General features: G+C 46.2%; 1 protein-coding gene across 1 annotated transcript in view; it reads right to left on the reverse strand.

Moving 5' to 3' along the window:
• The window catches only part of Mboat1 (membrane bound glycerophospholipid O-acyltransferase 1), a 108367-nt gene extending 96260 nt beyond the window's left edge, over positions 1-12107 (reverse strand). The window contains exon 1 of the mRNA XM_021180393.2: positions 11844-12107. Within this exon, the coding sequence (XP_021036052.1) occupies positions 11844-11939 (96 nt within the window). The 5' untranslated portion in view covers positions 11940-12107. The remainder of the gene's footprint in view (positions 1-11843) is intronic.
• Between the last annotated feature and the right edge of the window lie 4388 nt (positions 12108-16495).

A 16495-nucleotide genomic window follows, 5' to 3' on the forward strand; every position in this document is an offset into this window, starting at 1 on the left:
GGCTGGCCTGAAACTCAACTATGTATCCCAGGCTTGGTATCAAACTCTTAGCGATCCTGCAGCCTCAGCCTCTAGTGTGCTGGGATAATACTCAAGAGTAGCCATGCCTCACTAAAAGGTGAAATTTTTAAATTCATCTGCAGCAACAACAAAATTGGTGATAAAGCATTTAATACACGAGAAAGATACATAGTAGGTTCTCATTGGCTTCAGTAAATTAAAAAAATTAATAAACTAATACTTTTTAATAAAAAGTTTAAAAAGTCTTAGGAACAAAGGAGTTTTGACCGGGACAAGAGACCATTGGATGGGGCCAGGGCCTCTTCTCAGCCCCTCTCTGAGGACCTCAGCTGATTCATACTGCTGAGTCATCTGCCACAGGTTGGAACTGCAAAATGATGGAGAAGGATCAAGCTGAGAAGGAAAAAGACAGAAAAGCCTGAGAGCATTGTTAACCTCAACCCTGGTGTGAAATCAGAGGCTGGACCAAGCAGAGCACATGCGCATCACATCCTTTGTCCCCCTCCCTTTTCCAAACTGGACCAGAACTTAAGCTCAGAGTCCTGTGTTGTTTTAGAAGGTGGGAGATGGTAGTGACCGCCATGGGAGGTCCTCTGCAGCTCAACCCAGACATCTGAATTCAGTATTTTAAGCTATGTTAACACTACTGTGGACTTCAAATCCACATACCTAAAGTCAGACAGGATCACAAAAGCATAAAAGATTAACCACTGAACTCGTAAGTAGCGCTAAAACAGTAGAGCTCAAGCCCTGGTATTACAAGGAAGTTGGTCAATGATTCACCAAGCTCACTTTTTTTTTTAAGAGAACTAAAAAGCACATTAGAAATGGGTTAATGATTCTAGTCTTCTGCAGGAAGTAAGTTCAGCCTGGGGGTTGGCTGTCTTGCAATAAAACACATTTTTACTCGAAGCCTAGCCTTGTGCACCTGGTAAAATTTCTAGAAACGGCCATTAGACTGACGAAAGTTTTTCCTATATCTTATCAACTCAGGGGCCTAACTTGCTTAAACAGGAGATCTCCAAAATCTATAACCACTTTTCTGAGTGTGTACAGGTTGCTGTTACCAGAGCCATTTCCAGATTGTATCTCTTCGAATATTATCATTCCCTGCGATTTTTCTTAGAGTGCTCAATCAAGGACCATGTTTTAGAATATTTGAGAGTTGGGTTTTTTTAGGTGTGATTTGAACTTAGAGAAGAAAAACATTACACACTATACAACATAAATCAGAGACAACTTACCCAGAAACAGCACAGAAATCAACAGTATCATCCACACGATGAGATCAGGAACAGAGGATGTTAAAATTAAGCATAATTAAATTATCAGTAACGGGGTCAAAAACCAGAGATAGGTCTAATTAGAATGAAATGCAGGCTTTAAATAATACACAGACCTAAAGCTCTTGGCCAAAAAAAAAAAAAAAACCTGCTTCCCAAATTTATCCCAACTTAGTCATTCATTCCAGACCAAGAATGTAAATAAAATTCCATCACAATTCAACAAACACAGATTTAGGTCCTACTTTGTTGCAAGCATACAAAGGTGCCTAGCACGAGTTCTCACTGATGTTTCTTAAAATATTTACGGAGGCCTTTGTGGAAAACTATCTCCTGCTCTTACACCCAGCATCTTATAAATCAGACAAGGTGTGAGGAGACACACACACATGCACACATGCACAGACACACACGCACAGAGACACACACACAGACACATACACACACACACACTCACACACACAGACAGACACACACACACACATACACACACACACATACACACACACACACACGAGAGGTGGAGCAGTGGCTGTTTTGTCTGTTTAAGGAGGGCTTGCAGCACACAATGCTTTTCTAGGTCTCCTTGGGTTGGAATGTACTCAGTTATTGAAATATTTGACTTGCGTGCATGAAGCCCTGGGTTCAATTCCTAGCAACCACCCTGTGCTACAAGAAACCCTCTTCAAGGAAAACAACAACAACAAAAAACCACACACACACACAAATCAGACCTCCCAACACAGGAAATCTAAGCTACTTGGCAAGGAAGTCCTGCCTTTATTAACCTTGTATGTAAAGTACTTTTGAGTTTGCTATTTGTTTGTTTCTTTTCTTCATTTGTGTAGTGTATGTATGTATGTGTGTGTATGTGTGTGTCTCTGTGTATGTATATGTGTCTGTGTGTGTCTCTGTGTGAGTGTGTGTATTTACACAGTCAGGCTTGGTGGCAAGCGCCTTTACCCGCGGGTTCTTCCATCTCACTGACCCTGAAAAGTTTCCTCTGACATACTGAGCCTGGTTTTTGTTTCTTGTTTCTGCTTCCTTTGCTTTTTCTGCCTGTAAAGCCACCTCCTCTGTACAACTCAGATTCCTAAACTACTAATAAAAGACAATCAAGTTTTTAAACTCAGGTTGCTGACATTCTGCACTATGATGGTGATCGCAGCCCACAGTGGATGTGACTCTTCCTGGAGTCTCCAGGCCTGTGCTGAGGCAGCTTCTTTCTGGAATATTCTGCTTATCCCACCTAGTCCAGATCTCCCCCACAAATTCTTCTTTTCTCTTGCCTTCTCCTAGAGCATTCCTTCTGGCCCTGGGCGCATTGAGGCCTAGAGGGTGGAGTGCACATATACTCAACACTTGGACATACCAAGAGAGCAGTGTAACAAGCATTAACAGGTCCTCCTGGAGGGCACAGCTCAGGGTCCTCTCTGCATCTCACACTAAGCCGAGGTGTACCTGGACACTGAGCACTTAGGGTACTCAGTGTGTAACTTTGCCAATAAGCTATCTGTGGTGAGCAGAGCAGAAAGTACTGAATAATAAATGCATGCCTAAGCCATGAGGGAAGTGGCCCAATAATAATAATGGAGGTGTCTGAAGAATGGAGAGTGGGGGGTTAGAGGTGTGGCTCAGCCATGGGTTCAATTTCCAGCACAAACACACACACACACACCCTAACTTTATTTTATAAGTTGGAACTTTCGAGGGAAACAAGGCTTGGTGCTTATTGCTATTATATTGTATAAGCTACAAAAAAAAAAATAAGCTGCAATAGTATTCGCCATTTATTGTGAACACCAATAAAATATAAACCAGGGGCAAGATTATAATTTTTGTTTTTGTTATTTTGGTTTTGGACTTTTGTTGTTGTTGTTGTTGTTCATTCATTCATCCCTTTGTATGTTTGTTTGACAACCGAGGGGAATATCTCTCTACATAGCTCTGATTGTCCTGGAGCTCACTTTGTAAACCAGGTTGGCCTCAAACTCAGAGATCCTCTGCTTCTCTGCCTCTTGCTTCTCTCTCTGCTTCTCTGTCTCTGTCTCTCTCTCCCCATCTGCCTCTGCCTCTGCCTCTGCCTCTGCCTCTGCCTCTGCCTCTGCCTCTGCCTCTGCCTCTGCCTCTGCCTCTGCCTCTGCCTCTGCCTCTGCCTCTGCCTCTGCCTCTGCCTCTGCCTCTGCCTCTGCCTCTGCCTCTGCCTCATGCTGAGATTAAAGGCATGTGACACCATACCAAGCATAATTTTCTTTTTAAAAAAACCAAATGTACCTTCGGCATGAATGCAGCCTTTTATACAGGATGACATGCTCTGTTTTATTCCTTTTTCTAGTCAGGTGACTTTATTCTCATTCAAACTTGGCTGTTTTCAAATTCTAAGATGCTGTGCCCAGCGGAGCAGCCCTCGGGTATCTGTATAAATTTTAAAATATAATAATCACGAAAAACCTGGGAAAAAAACAAGAGCCCCAAGCTGTGGGAGACAGGAGGACAGGGGGAGGGGAGGTAGCAGACAGAAAGGCACAGACTAGGAATAACATGTGGGGTGGGGAGGGGGCAATGTGCCCACAGAGGCTGTGAAGACATTGGAGGGACGGAATATCAGCCATCCGCTGTGGTTAGAAAATGGCTCAGTGTGGCTGGGACACCATGTGGTGGGGACACAGAGCCTAATTTAGACACAGTGCTGGGTTCAAACCCTACCCCTCTCCTTTCATCCTGAAGAACTAAAGATAAGCCCCCCAAATCCCGAGCTTGGTTTGAAAATATGGGAAATGCCTCTGAATTGTGTATGTGTGTGTGTGTGTATGTGTGTGTGTGTGTGTGTGTGTTGTGCAGGTATCATACTCATGTGTACAGGTACAGGCGTGCATGAGGAGGCCAAGAGTCAACTCTGGGTATTATTCCTTAGGGGATGCTTAGGTTATTGAAAACGGGTCTCTTGCGAGGCCCCAGGCTTGCCAAGTGGGCTAAGCTAGCTAGCTAATGAGCCCCAGGGATCTGCCACTCTCCATCTCTCTAACACCAAAGTTACAAGTGTGCCAGCTTTCTACAAGAGTCCATGGTCTCTATCTCAGGTCCTGATGTCTGCCTGCACAGCAAGCACTTTTACCAAATGAGCTGTCTCCCCGGCCCCTGACTTTTGGTTATTTAGTTCTGCCTCTCGGTTGATTGAGTAGTTGTATCCAGAACAGTTGGCTAGATGCCAATAGCATAAACCTTCAACATGTAGAGCTGAGAGTGTCCTTAGGCCAGACAGGTTACGCTGAAGCCAAGACGGAAAGACCATCTCTTGTTCACAACAGGAAAGTTAAAACCCCAGGGTCACTGCTTAAAATGCAAAGGAGTGTTCTGTCACCTATACAATCTATTGGCCCTACCTGCAGGCCACTACACTATGGCATAAACCAATATTCTGCAGGAGGGCCCTCCTGGAGACCCTAGGATGAAGACTGTTTATCCTCCTGTTCCATGTATACAAGGTCCTTACCTAAAAGGAGAGTGCTAGAGTGTGTGGTATCCCCACCCTACCAGCCTTGTCCTCTCCACCCGCATGGAACGGAAAGCTTATACCTGTGTGGCCATAACACGCCCACGAGATGTTCCCTAGCTGTTCCCCAAAGCCACCTTCTACCGCCCCAGTGTCATCTCTTCAGAAGCACAAAGGGACTTTCCACCAGTCATATACCGCTCTAAGAAAGGCTACAACCTCAACCATAGGTCACTGGACTCGCTGGATTCTGGGGTTTCAGGGAGACACCTGCACCTCCCTAGACACATGCCATTACCCTAACATCAGACCCCACATCAGAGTTCCAGTTCTCAACTTTCACCAGTGCACAGCTCCTGACCCCTCCTCCATGACTCATTCTCCCTCCTCCCTCCTCCCTCCTTCCTCCTCTCTCCTCCCTCTGACCGCTAACCTCACTTTGCTCCCACTTTACCACTAAAACTGAAAAGTCAATGTCTAGAGAACCGGGTCAGTGCTTTTCCAAAACCCCTCTGGCTGCCTGGGATCATTTTACTTCAGCCTTCTGCAAAGCCCCTTCTCCTTGCAGACTCCTCCCACTGATAGCATTCAGTGAGATAATGCATGCAGGAAGAAGGCTGGCCCAGTTGGTTATGTCCTTTTCTGGTCTTTCTTCCTGCTGCCGAAAACCTTCCACAGTTCTGAGATCTTACATACCTCAAGAGCTCCATCTCAAAGCCCCAAGTACGCATGAGCAACTTCAACCATGACACTCCCCGGGACCTCAGGCATGTGTAGAGGACCTGGTTTTTACCCTGACCCCACGTGTACACACCCTGCTTGAGCTTTCCCTGGCACCTAATCCTTTAAGTCCCTCATGGCTCTCTCTCCCTCTTCACCGTTACCATGTTTACCTACTTGTCAACGGCCTTCTTAACTTTGCAATAGACTTCTCTGAAAACCTCATCTGTTCCATATTGCTCCTAAAAGGAGCTGTTGAAAGAGACACAAACGTGTTCCAAAAGTCAGATGGCCAGAGGAAATGGCTCAGTCAGTAAAACACATCCCTTACAAGCATGAGGACCCGAATTTGATTCCTAGCACCCATGTAGAAATTCTTGAAGTGATGGCACATTTATAAGGGCTGTGTGCAGCCTTGGTGATGCAGAGACAGGAGGATAGGCTGGCTGGTCAGCAGATCTAGCGTAATTAGTGAGCTCTAGGCCAGCAAAAGCCCCAGTCTCAAAGGAGATGCGTGGTGATCCTGAGAATGACACTAAAGGTGTGCTCTGGCTTCCACAGACATGTCTATGCCTCTGAACACACGCACACACACACACACAGACACACACACACACACAGAGGCACACGCAGGTTCACCCGTACACACGTATGTATACACAAAGGCATAGTAAACAACTAAGAATTTAATTTCCAGCAAGTTGATTAATGCTCACTAAATTGGCCTCTTTGTCTAATCCCCCTGCTGTAATTTGGATGTGTAATGTCTCCCACACACAGACACACAGGCTCCTATGATAGAATGCCTTCTCTGCCTTGATAGGCTGAACCTAATGTTTCCGTTGAGTCTCCCCCATTACCTCCCCTTCCTACCATAATGGACCACACCTTCACACGTCCTTCCTTGCACAAGTTGCTTCTTTTCAGGTATTCAGTCACAGTAGCCCCTTAGTGATCTCTCCAAACCATTGCCCATCCTCAAAGCCCTTGCTCCACCCTGCATCCTTGCCTCCTTCAGCAATGATCTCCTGTATCGTTGATAACATGACAATCTTTTCATACTTTGAACCCTTCAACGTCTTCTCTCGAATTCCCTCTATAGACCAGATGGACTTAGGAGTCTCAGAATTCTCCTGCCTTGGCCTCTAACTGGTAAAATTACAGATGTGAGCTGCCACACCTGGCTTAGATGTGTCATTGCTAAAAGCCTGGGGAAGACTCTGTTAGTCCAGGTGGCACCCAGGAAATGCATCCCTGCCTCACCCAGAATGAGCTTTTAGGGTTAGCATCATTTTACTCAGGCTTGAATCACCACCTCCCATGACTCTGGAAACCCTCAGAACACAACAGAGGGGTGTGGTCTGTGGCCTACCTAGACTAATTTCTTCCTGTGACCCTGTCATTTTTGACATCCACCAGTGAGAGGAATATTAACTGGGAAGAGATCTGGTTTTGAAAAAAAAAAAAAAGGCTGAAGCCAAAGAGGAATCACAGAAAAACGAGAAGGGAGAAGGATGGAGAGCAGGGAGCTGGGGGTGGGAAGCCCTGTGTCCTGATGGGTGTTCACGCCCGTCCTGAGCTGAGGTGAGCTGGGACAAACCCAGCTCACAGGTTGGAGGCTGCAGATAAAAGCCGTGTTAGAATGAGGCACCTTCTTCCAAAAGGCCAACCAACCTCCGTCCCCTTTCAATACAAGATCCCTGTGATGGGAATGTCTCTTTGGTGGAGACTGAACCCTAGTGTTTTTAAGACCCTGGTTTTAATCTCCAGGACCAAAAAAAAAAATCACACAATCAAAATACTGTGTTCTGCATGGGACTTTAATAACTGACAACCTTAGCACCTACTGTTATGAACAGGCACTTGTTGGACATCTAAAATCCTTTGGAGGAGAGGCAAAACCTAAACCCATAAAAAAAAACAAAAACTAGACTTTGAAATCAAGACTACAAACTCAGCAAGGTCACAATACAAGGTGACTATCGCCCGGTGCCTTGGTTGTACACAGTAAATCTTACAGGAGTCAAACGTGCCCTGAGCACTTCCCTTCCTGCTCCCCTGAGGTGCCCACTGTAATCTTTGTAATCCACACTGCCTGTTTACTCCTCTACTGGTGGATACCCTTCTGGGATGGGGGCCTTGATGTTATTTCGCCACACAGCCAAGTACCTGGTACTAACAGGATTAAATAAATATTTAATGGATTTAACAATGGCTGTGGACTGTGAGCCAAGATTTTAACATAGGGCAAGACTTAGATAAGAACAGAACAGAAGGCTGGATTTTTCAAGCATACCCAAGGACTTCAACCAGGTGACCGAAAGCGGCAGGAAACCTAAAGTCACAGATCTTAGTGTAATAATTTTCTGCTGTGTCACCATTAGCCTAGTGCCAGGTCTCCAAGGCTGGCCTTCATGAGTACACTTAGGAAAGAATAATAACAACAATAATAGTATTTATTTTCATGTGTATGAGTGGTTTGCCTGCATGTACGTACGTATAGCACATGCATGCCCTGTACCCTTAGAGGTCAGAAGAGGTCAGATTCCCCAGCAACTAGAGTTACAAGACGGTTGTGAGCCACTGCGTGGGTGCTGGAACCAAAGCCAGGTAGGTCCTTGGCTAGAGTAGCAAGCACTCTTAACCACTGAGTTATCTCTCCATCCTCAAGAGTCCTCGTTCACAGGCCTGTGTTAAACCCCTAAACCCTGGCTACTCTAATCTCCGAATCATCTCCTGGGTCACTGAAGCTCTGTGTCTAGATAATCCCGTGTTCACACAGACAATGGCTGATTTAAAAATACATTTTCACACTGTCTTCATTTATATGGCACACAAGTAAGTGTGCATGCATGAGAGGATATTTTGTGGAACTCGGTTTTCTCCCCTCATTGGATGAGTTACTGGGATGACACTCACTTCACCCACTGAGCCATCTCTGGACCCCACAATAGAGTTTTCAGCAAACATATGCATACTGTGGACACCCTGAGACACCCCCAATTCCTGTACTTCATTTGAATGCCAGTGCCTCTCCTTAAATAAGAGTTTTACATTTATCAGCCTGGAGATCTTGTTAGGCAAGCCAAGTCCCCCCAAGGAAGAAGCTATAGACTTCCGTCACAGACATAACTGCACTCCGCCTTCCTATTTCACACTGCCCAGAGGAATAGATACACAGGCACACTGGTGAGCAGCAATGAAGAGTTTCCTTCACAAGCCAGAACACAGAGCACAGTCCTGAAACTGAGATAAGAAACTTTTTTAAAAGATTTTCTTTTGATTGATGTGTGTGTGTGTGTGTGTGTGTGTGTGTGTGTGTGTGTGTGTGTGTGTGTGTGCATCTGTAAACGTAGGTATGTGGATCTATCTGTATGTGGATGCGTGCAGACTCATGCATGTGGTGACCATGGAGAAGAGGGCATGAGATCCTCTGGAGCTGGGGTTAGTGAGCTGCCTGACACAGGTGAAGGAAACCAAAGTCGGATTCACTGGAAGAACAGAAAGCACAGGCAAAACTGCTCAGCCATCTCTCTAACCCCAGTAAGAAAGTTCCTGATGTGGAGAATCCCAGACACTGAGGGCAATCACAGAAATGCAGTTTCCTAGAAGTTACAAACAAGAACATGAAATCTTTTTTTATTTAATTTTTGTTTTACATATTCTCTTTACATCTCACTCGCTGTCCCCCCTCCCAGTCATCACCCCACACACATACAAAATCCTTCCTCTCTCCCCCTCCCCTTCTCCTCTGAGTGGGCTTCCTCCTGGATATTCCCCACCCCCTGACACTTAAAGTATCTGTGAAGCTGGGCACCTCCTTTCCCACTGAGGCCAGACAAGGCAACCCAGCCAGAAGAGCTTATCCCACATACAGGCAACAGCTTTTGGGATAGCCCCTTTCCAGTTAGGAACATGAAATCTTAAGACACTGGGAAAGGGCTTCAAAGACAAACCTCTTGCCACAGTTTGCCCCCAAATCATACTATTGATGGCTTGGGACTTTTCCCCAGGCTGAAAGCAAGTGATTTGGGGTATCGTATGATTAACATTTTTACCAAGTTGCTCAAACTGACCCAGTTGGTCAGGCTGACCCAGGATCTCAGAGAAACCAAGTGGTCGTCATGATTTTTCCATCCATCTCATGATAATCCGAGTTCATTTATGGAACGAACTAAAATCTATCATGTCTGGAGTACTCTTTTTTTCTTTTTTCATACATTAAAACCAGGATTCCTTTGGGGGCTGAATAGATGGCTCTGAGGTTAAAAGCAAGTCAGGGGACACAGTTCAGTTCCCAGGAGCCACATCCAGCAGCTCAGAAATGCTTGGAACTCCAGCTTCAGGGGACCCAAGACCCTTTTCTGACCTTGGTGGACACGTACACTCATGTACACACACCCACACATGAACAGAACACACACACACACACACACACTGTAAAGTACTAAGTCTCTTCTAAAAACCAGGGTAACTTTTACAAAAACCCTGTAGCTTGGGGACGGACGTGGATCGTGGATGCAGCCAGAGGCTTAATGACACCAGCTTCTTCCCGCACAATTGCCCTTCACCAATCCATGTATTTCTGTCTGGGTCAGGGATGGGGGGCGGTTGGGGGGAGGGGAGGAAAGCCCACTCTATTCTATATTATTGTAAAATAGATTATTATGCAAAAGAAAATGCAATTACTATAGGTTCTAGTAGTAATTAGAGACGTCAATGCAAAATGAACTCCTCCTATGGAAATTCAGCAACAAATACATCCGGCTTCTGAATGAAAGAATTCGCTCTTGTGCCTGCCCCTGCCAGGGTCCCTTGGACTCCTGACCTTGACTTAATATCTGATACTTCTACCAAGTTCCTGATTCTTAAGGTTTTGCAACTGATGAGAAGGCAGTAGTAGTCAGAACCTAAGAGTTAGGATGAGGGCGAACCCTGTGAGTAATGCAAACAGCCAGGGCCAACTTCCTCATTGTCAAAGGAATGCAAACAGAAGAGGCACAGGTACAGGTAGCTCTAGTATGAAAAGAAAGAAAGATAGGAAGGACAGAAACTGCTCTAAGAAGACAGGAACATTTTGTTTTGTTTTGCATTTTCGAGCCGGGAGTTTTACTGTGTTGCCCAGGCTGACTTGGTACTCTCTCCCCATGGCCTAGGCAGGTCTCCAACTCGGAGCAATCTTCCTGCCAGTTTCCCTGGTACTGGAAATACAAGCATGCACCTCGAGACCCAGCAAAGGAAGGGAAACTAAACTGGGAAACTCAGCGGAAACAGGTTAGTAAGGACAGCAGTGGGTCTTTCTCCAACCTGTCCTGCCTGATTCCATTCAAACCATTACATCCTACACGGGGGACATAGCCTGAGGCACCGAAGGAAATAAGGCAAGACAACATACACCTCAGGAAGACTTTTCTTGACCTCAGTATGGAGGCCAGAAGACAGGACAGACCCTCCAGCATGCTACAAACTCTACCACTGAACTGCACTCCAGCTGTCTTTGGCAAAATTCCTACCAGGTTACTGTTGCCAGTTCTACCTCTAGTGTAGCAGGCGACTCCTGAACAGTTCCAAAGAAGTCCCCACAGCCCTTTTCCTCCCAGGGCCCGCCCTACGCATCAGCTTCACACATCAGGGATGAATGAGAACTGAGTAAGGCCCTCTGAGAAGCATCTCAACACTGTGGCGAAAGGATCACCACAAGTTCTAGCCCAGCCTAGACAAAGTAAGAGACTTCGATGCCAGCCTGAACTTCAGAGTGAGTGCCAAGACAGTCAGGGCCAGATGCTGTCTCAACAAACGGAACAAAAAAGTCATCACCATATACTATACTATAGACCTACACATCTGGTTAGTCAGGCTTTTTACTTTTTGTTTGGTTTTGTTTGAGAGTTAAGGCTTCTCCCTCAGCATCCTGGACAGAGAAGACGGGAACTTGCTGCAATTTCCCTGCCCCAGGCTCTGAAGAACTGGGATTAAAGGCATGATCCACCACACCCTGGATCAGACTTACTCTTAAAGTAGGATCGCCTAAATTTAAAAATCACAAAGACTTAACTACGCTGATGGGGGAAATGCTGGGTTCATGAATCACACCACTAAATAATTCGATCACAGAGCAAACTTAAAAGTTCAGTCCAACTTGCTAGCTTAGGTGGATGTATAGTTTTCACGCAGAAAAAGCAGCCAACTCAGAGAAAAAAGAAAAAAAGGGAAGAAAAAGCCCTCGCACGTGTAGGGTTCATAGCCATAAACTAAGCTCTGAGCGAATCCAGGTCGCAATCCTGTTCCCAGACGGAGGGTCTGGGTAGCGGGTGGGACGCTGTTACCTGATCCAGCGGGATGCCCAGGAGCTGGCTGAGCGGGTGCAGGCAGGTGGAGCCCGTGGTACGGTAAGAGAGGCTGGCGGGCGGCCGTGCTGCCATCCTGCATCTTCAGGGTGCTCTGTCGCCCGGGAGCTGCACACTGGCCACCTTGAGGGCTCCTAAGGACCTCGCGGGAACCTGGCGCCGACTCCAGGGCGCGGACCTGGCGCTGCGGGACCCCGCGCCTGGGAGGGCAGGGCCCCCGCGTTCTGCTTCCCGCTCCGCGCCGCCCGCCGCCCATTGGCCAGCAGCCGGGGACGCCCCGGAGGAGGAGCCGGGCAGAGATGGGCGCGGATCCCCGGGAGCCCGGCCCGGGGCAGGAGACCGGGAGACGCCCAGTCCGTTCCCCAGTTCACCGTCCTCCCCGGGCGAGCAGCGGACCCGATCCGGGTTCCTCCGAAGCCGTCTCACCCTTCTCCCAGGCAGCTGGGGTGTCCTGTGCTCCAGTTTCAGGCCCGGCTCCTGTTGCTACTCCGGAAGCCAGAAGAGACCTTCGAGCTAACCAACACTGCTCATTTTGCTTACATTTTGAAGATTTATTTATTTGCAGTTTAGAAGCAGGGTCTCCTGTAGCCCAGACTTTCCCTAAACTCCCAAATACTGAAATTACAGATGTGCCCAAACATAAAATTCCACTCCAGATTATTCTTCTCCTTCCCATCTCCTTCTCCTTCCCTGTGTTCTTTGATTGTGTTCTGAATTCCTGATCCTCCTATCTGGTTCTCTCTTCTTTCTCTCTTCTCTCTTCTCCTCTCTTCTCTCTTCTCTCTTCTCTCTTCTCTCTTCTCTCTTCTCTCTTCTCTCTTCTCTCTTCCCACTTCCCTCTTCCCTCTTCCCTCTTCCCTCTTCCCTCTTCCCTCTTCTCTCTCTCTCTCTCTCTCTCTCTCTCTCTCTCTCTCTCTCTCTCTCTCTCTCTCTCTCTCACACACACACACACACATATGTTTTTTACTTTACATGTATGTATGTACTTGTGAGTGGATGCCACAGGAGACCGGAAGAGTCCATGGAGTTCCAGGAGATTGAGAGCCACTCTGTGGGTGCTGGAAATAGAACTCCAGCCCTCTGCAGCAAGGGAGATTGCTCTCAGATCCTGAGCCATCTCTTCAGCACCCAAGGTTGTCATTCTTTACCTTCTCTGGTCAAGCCACAATTTCCAGCACCCTAATCCACTATCCCTGCTTCCTTCTGTGACTTGTCTCATTTTCATCTGGACCGTTTCTCTCCAGTAAGCTTCTGTTTACTGTTTACTACCCACGTGATGATGGGTCTTTCACTTGCTGTAACAGCTCTGTATCTCTGTTTCTTGAGAAATCCTTTTCAACTCACTAATAGACATTTTAAAACATCAGAGAGACCCTTCTAGCACCTTACCAGTCTCTGCTGCATCTAACCTGATGTCAAAGTAGCTGCTCTCATTGAAAGTCTGAGAAACACCCAGGGACCTACTGAAGAGAAAAGAAGCCAGGAACCAAGAGATCCCTCTGGACACACAAACACCTTTTAAAAGGTTGTGTGTGTGTGTGTCCCTGTAGAGGCTGGAAGGGAGAGTCAGAGCTGTAGTTACAGGCAGTACTGGCAGTTCATCCACATCCTGTGGGCTGGCATCTGAAGTCCAGTCCTCTGGGAGAGCTGGAAACATTCTTAACCACCCTTAACCACTGAGCCATCTTGTCAGCCCCTGCATCCCTTTGCTTAGGCTGTGTAGTGACTTTCTATAGGAGTGGGAAGTAATTGAACATGAAGAGAGGAGAAGGTCCACACTGACAGCAAAGCAACTTCTCAGCATCTTTACAAGATGGTGATAATGATGAACTGGAGATGTAGCCATGTGCCTGTGAGCTTACAGGAGCTACTGCACTATTCATGCAGCCAAAGACTATGGAGTAAACCAGTGCTTTGTCCTCGGGAGAGATGTGAGCAGAACACTGGGGCATGGGCACGCCCTCCACCTCCAGTGTCCCTGCCACATCTGTGCCCCTCCAACCTCCATGTACCATGTACCATGTACCAGCTTCAGGACTGTGGAATCTCTGCTCCGCTTAGGAAGTCTCAGTGGCCCCCATCAGCCATGATCCATCATCATGGAGGGGTCTTCTAGCACCCTGGAGTGAGCCTTGAAACATGAGTCCTCCATAGGCACTTCCATGCCTGCTTCCTGTCTTTGGCCCAGGAAAGTCCAAGCCGTGCTCTGTGCCCATCCAGACCTGCAATGAAAACAACAGAAACACTGTTGCTTTCTGAAGAACTGCAGAATCTTACAGATTCATGACTGATAGCTCCTTTCTCCACCTAGGATGAGAGTAAAATGTGCAAATAGAGAAACATCAGCCCTGTAAGTCCCTCATACCACACACCTGCAGTCCTCCCTATGTGCAAGGTGAAGGACACAGGATTGTTTGAGCCTGAAGTTGGTGACCTGCTTAAGAAATGTCCTGAGACTCCATTAAAAAAAATAATAATATGGGCTGGTGAGATGGCTCAGTGGGTAAGAGCACTGACTGCTCTTCTGAAGGTCTTGAGTTCAAATCCCAGCAACCACATGGTGGCTCACAACCACCCGCAATGAGATCTGACGCCCTCTTCTGGTACGTCTGAAGTCAGTGTACTTATGTACAGTGTACTTATGTACAGTGTACTTATGTATAATAATAATAAATAAATCTAAAATAATAATAATAATAATAATAATACACACCCTTTCTAGGAAACACTAAATGTTAGCTGATAAAGAAAGAGGCGTTTAGGACCATGGGGCACTGGGCTAATGTGTAGAAAGCCAAGGAAAAAGGAGCTTTGTGTGCCCAGGCGAAGCCTCTGGAAGCTGCCAAAGATTTGCTAGCAGAAATATCCAACCAGAGATGTAGTTAATGACTTTAGATAGATTTTATGAATGTGGATTCAGGTTTCAAAATTAAACGGATGCCCGATATACACCTGCAACAATGTCTTCCCAGAGACATAGGTTTTACTGATGACATTTAGAAATACCATTCCTAGAAAGCTACAGCCAACACTAAACGGGTAGGCCACAGGTTTTAGACTCATGTCCTCGGCCAAGGAATAATGGGAAAAGTCTACACTATGCTTCTCCCAAGCAGATTCACAGCACAAGCACATGCACACACATACATGTACTCTTAAGTGTACATGCATACATATAAACACACATGCAAACACATGAAGAGACACACACAGGAATATGCTTGAGGCTAAGGAGACTAGTCAGAGTCACCAAGCATCAACCCTGGTAGATAACCAACCTGAAATATTACGAATCTTAAGTGAGGTAAGCTCTTAAGTGGAATCCGAAAATCAGATAGGGGCTACAAGCATTTATTTAAAAATGAAAAGGGGGGCATGCAATCCTAGCTACTGGGAAGGGCAGCAGGGTCATCCTTGAACCCAGATGTCTAGAGACAGCTTAGGATACACCTAGACTTTAGCTAAAGAAAGGGAAGGAGCCCCTTAGGAGTGGACAGAAGTAGACCATGGCTCAGTGTTCTCAAGCAACTGTTTTCCATAAATACGGTTAGGTAGGTTTCTTGGACTTGTAGACATTGTCCTCTGGCAAGAAAGGTGGCTCAGTCATTCAGAGTGTTTGCTGCACTTCCCCAGGACCCGAAGACCTGAGATTGTTTCTCAGCACCCAGGTCAGTGGTTCACAACTACCTGTCGCTCCAGCTCCAGGGAACTTAACTATTTTGGCCTCTAAGGGCACTCGCACATAAAATCATAAACAAACCAACCTGCTTTCTAAAAAGGAGGAGGAAGTAGAAAAGGTGGGGGGAGATCAACATGAAAATGAATGTTATCTACCACAGCACATCAAGATAAAAACTAAAGGTCAGGTGCATACAGCTCTGATAAAGATTGTAGCCTGTTCAGGAAAAGTATACACTACTGTTGTTGGAGGGACCACACCAGTGGCACCGGACTGTAATCCCAACACCCAGTGGGCTAAGACAGAAGAGGATCATGAGTTCTAGGTGACATGGGTCTACAGAGCAAGTCCCACTGTCTTCCCTCCTATCCATCCTCTCCCCCCCAACATCCCCCAACACACACAGAAATAACTCCAGTCTCGCACTTGTCCTACCGAGTAATCAAAGAACAACAGAGTTTAAGGCCATCTTCAAAGTCTTCAAAGATGCAAACCCCTAAGAGGACAATGAAAACTATCTTCATACCCTGTGTCAAGCTAAACTTGCCTCTTAGAATGTCTATACAATGGTAGCACAGAGCCACGGAGCACTAGCATTTGTATGTTTGGGGTTTTTTGGTTTGTTTTTTTTTTTTTTTTTTTTTTGCTTTTTGTTTTGTTTTCTTTTGTTTTGTTTTTTGATCCTCTCAACGACTCTAGGATGGTTGCACTTCTATTACTATTACATCTCTGTCTATTGTTAAGAATACCAAGTTACTGGTGACTTGCAGATGTCTCCAGACTTATTCAGCTAGTGCAAGGCAAAGATGCAAATAAAACCCATGATTCCCGATCTACTTTTAATTATCTAGAGATCTTTTTATTATGCTAGGTGTCCACCTTCAGGAAAGAGCAGAAACTGTTTGCCTGTGATGTTAAACTGGAGAACTGATCTGGAGAGGGTGGAGACCCC

Source organism: Mus caroli, unplaced genomic scaffold (assembly GCF_978045245.1).
Source record: "Mus caroli unplaced genomic scaffold, Mus_caroli_1 scaffold_15, whole genome shotgun sequence".
Classification (NCBI taxonomy): Eukaryota; Metazoa; Chordata; class Mammalia; order Rodentia; family Muridae; genus Mus; species Mus caroli.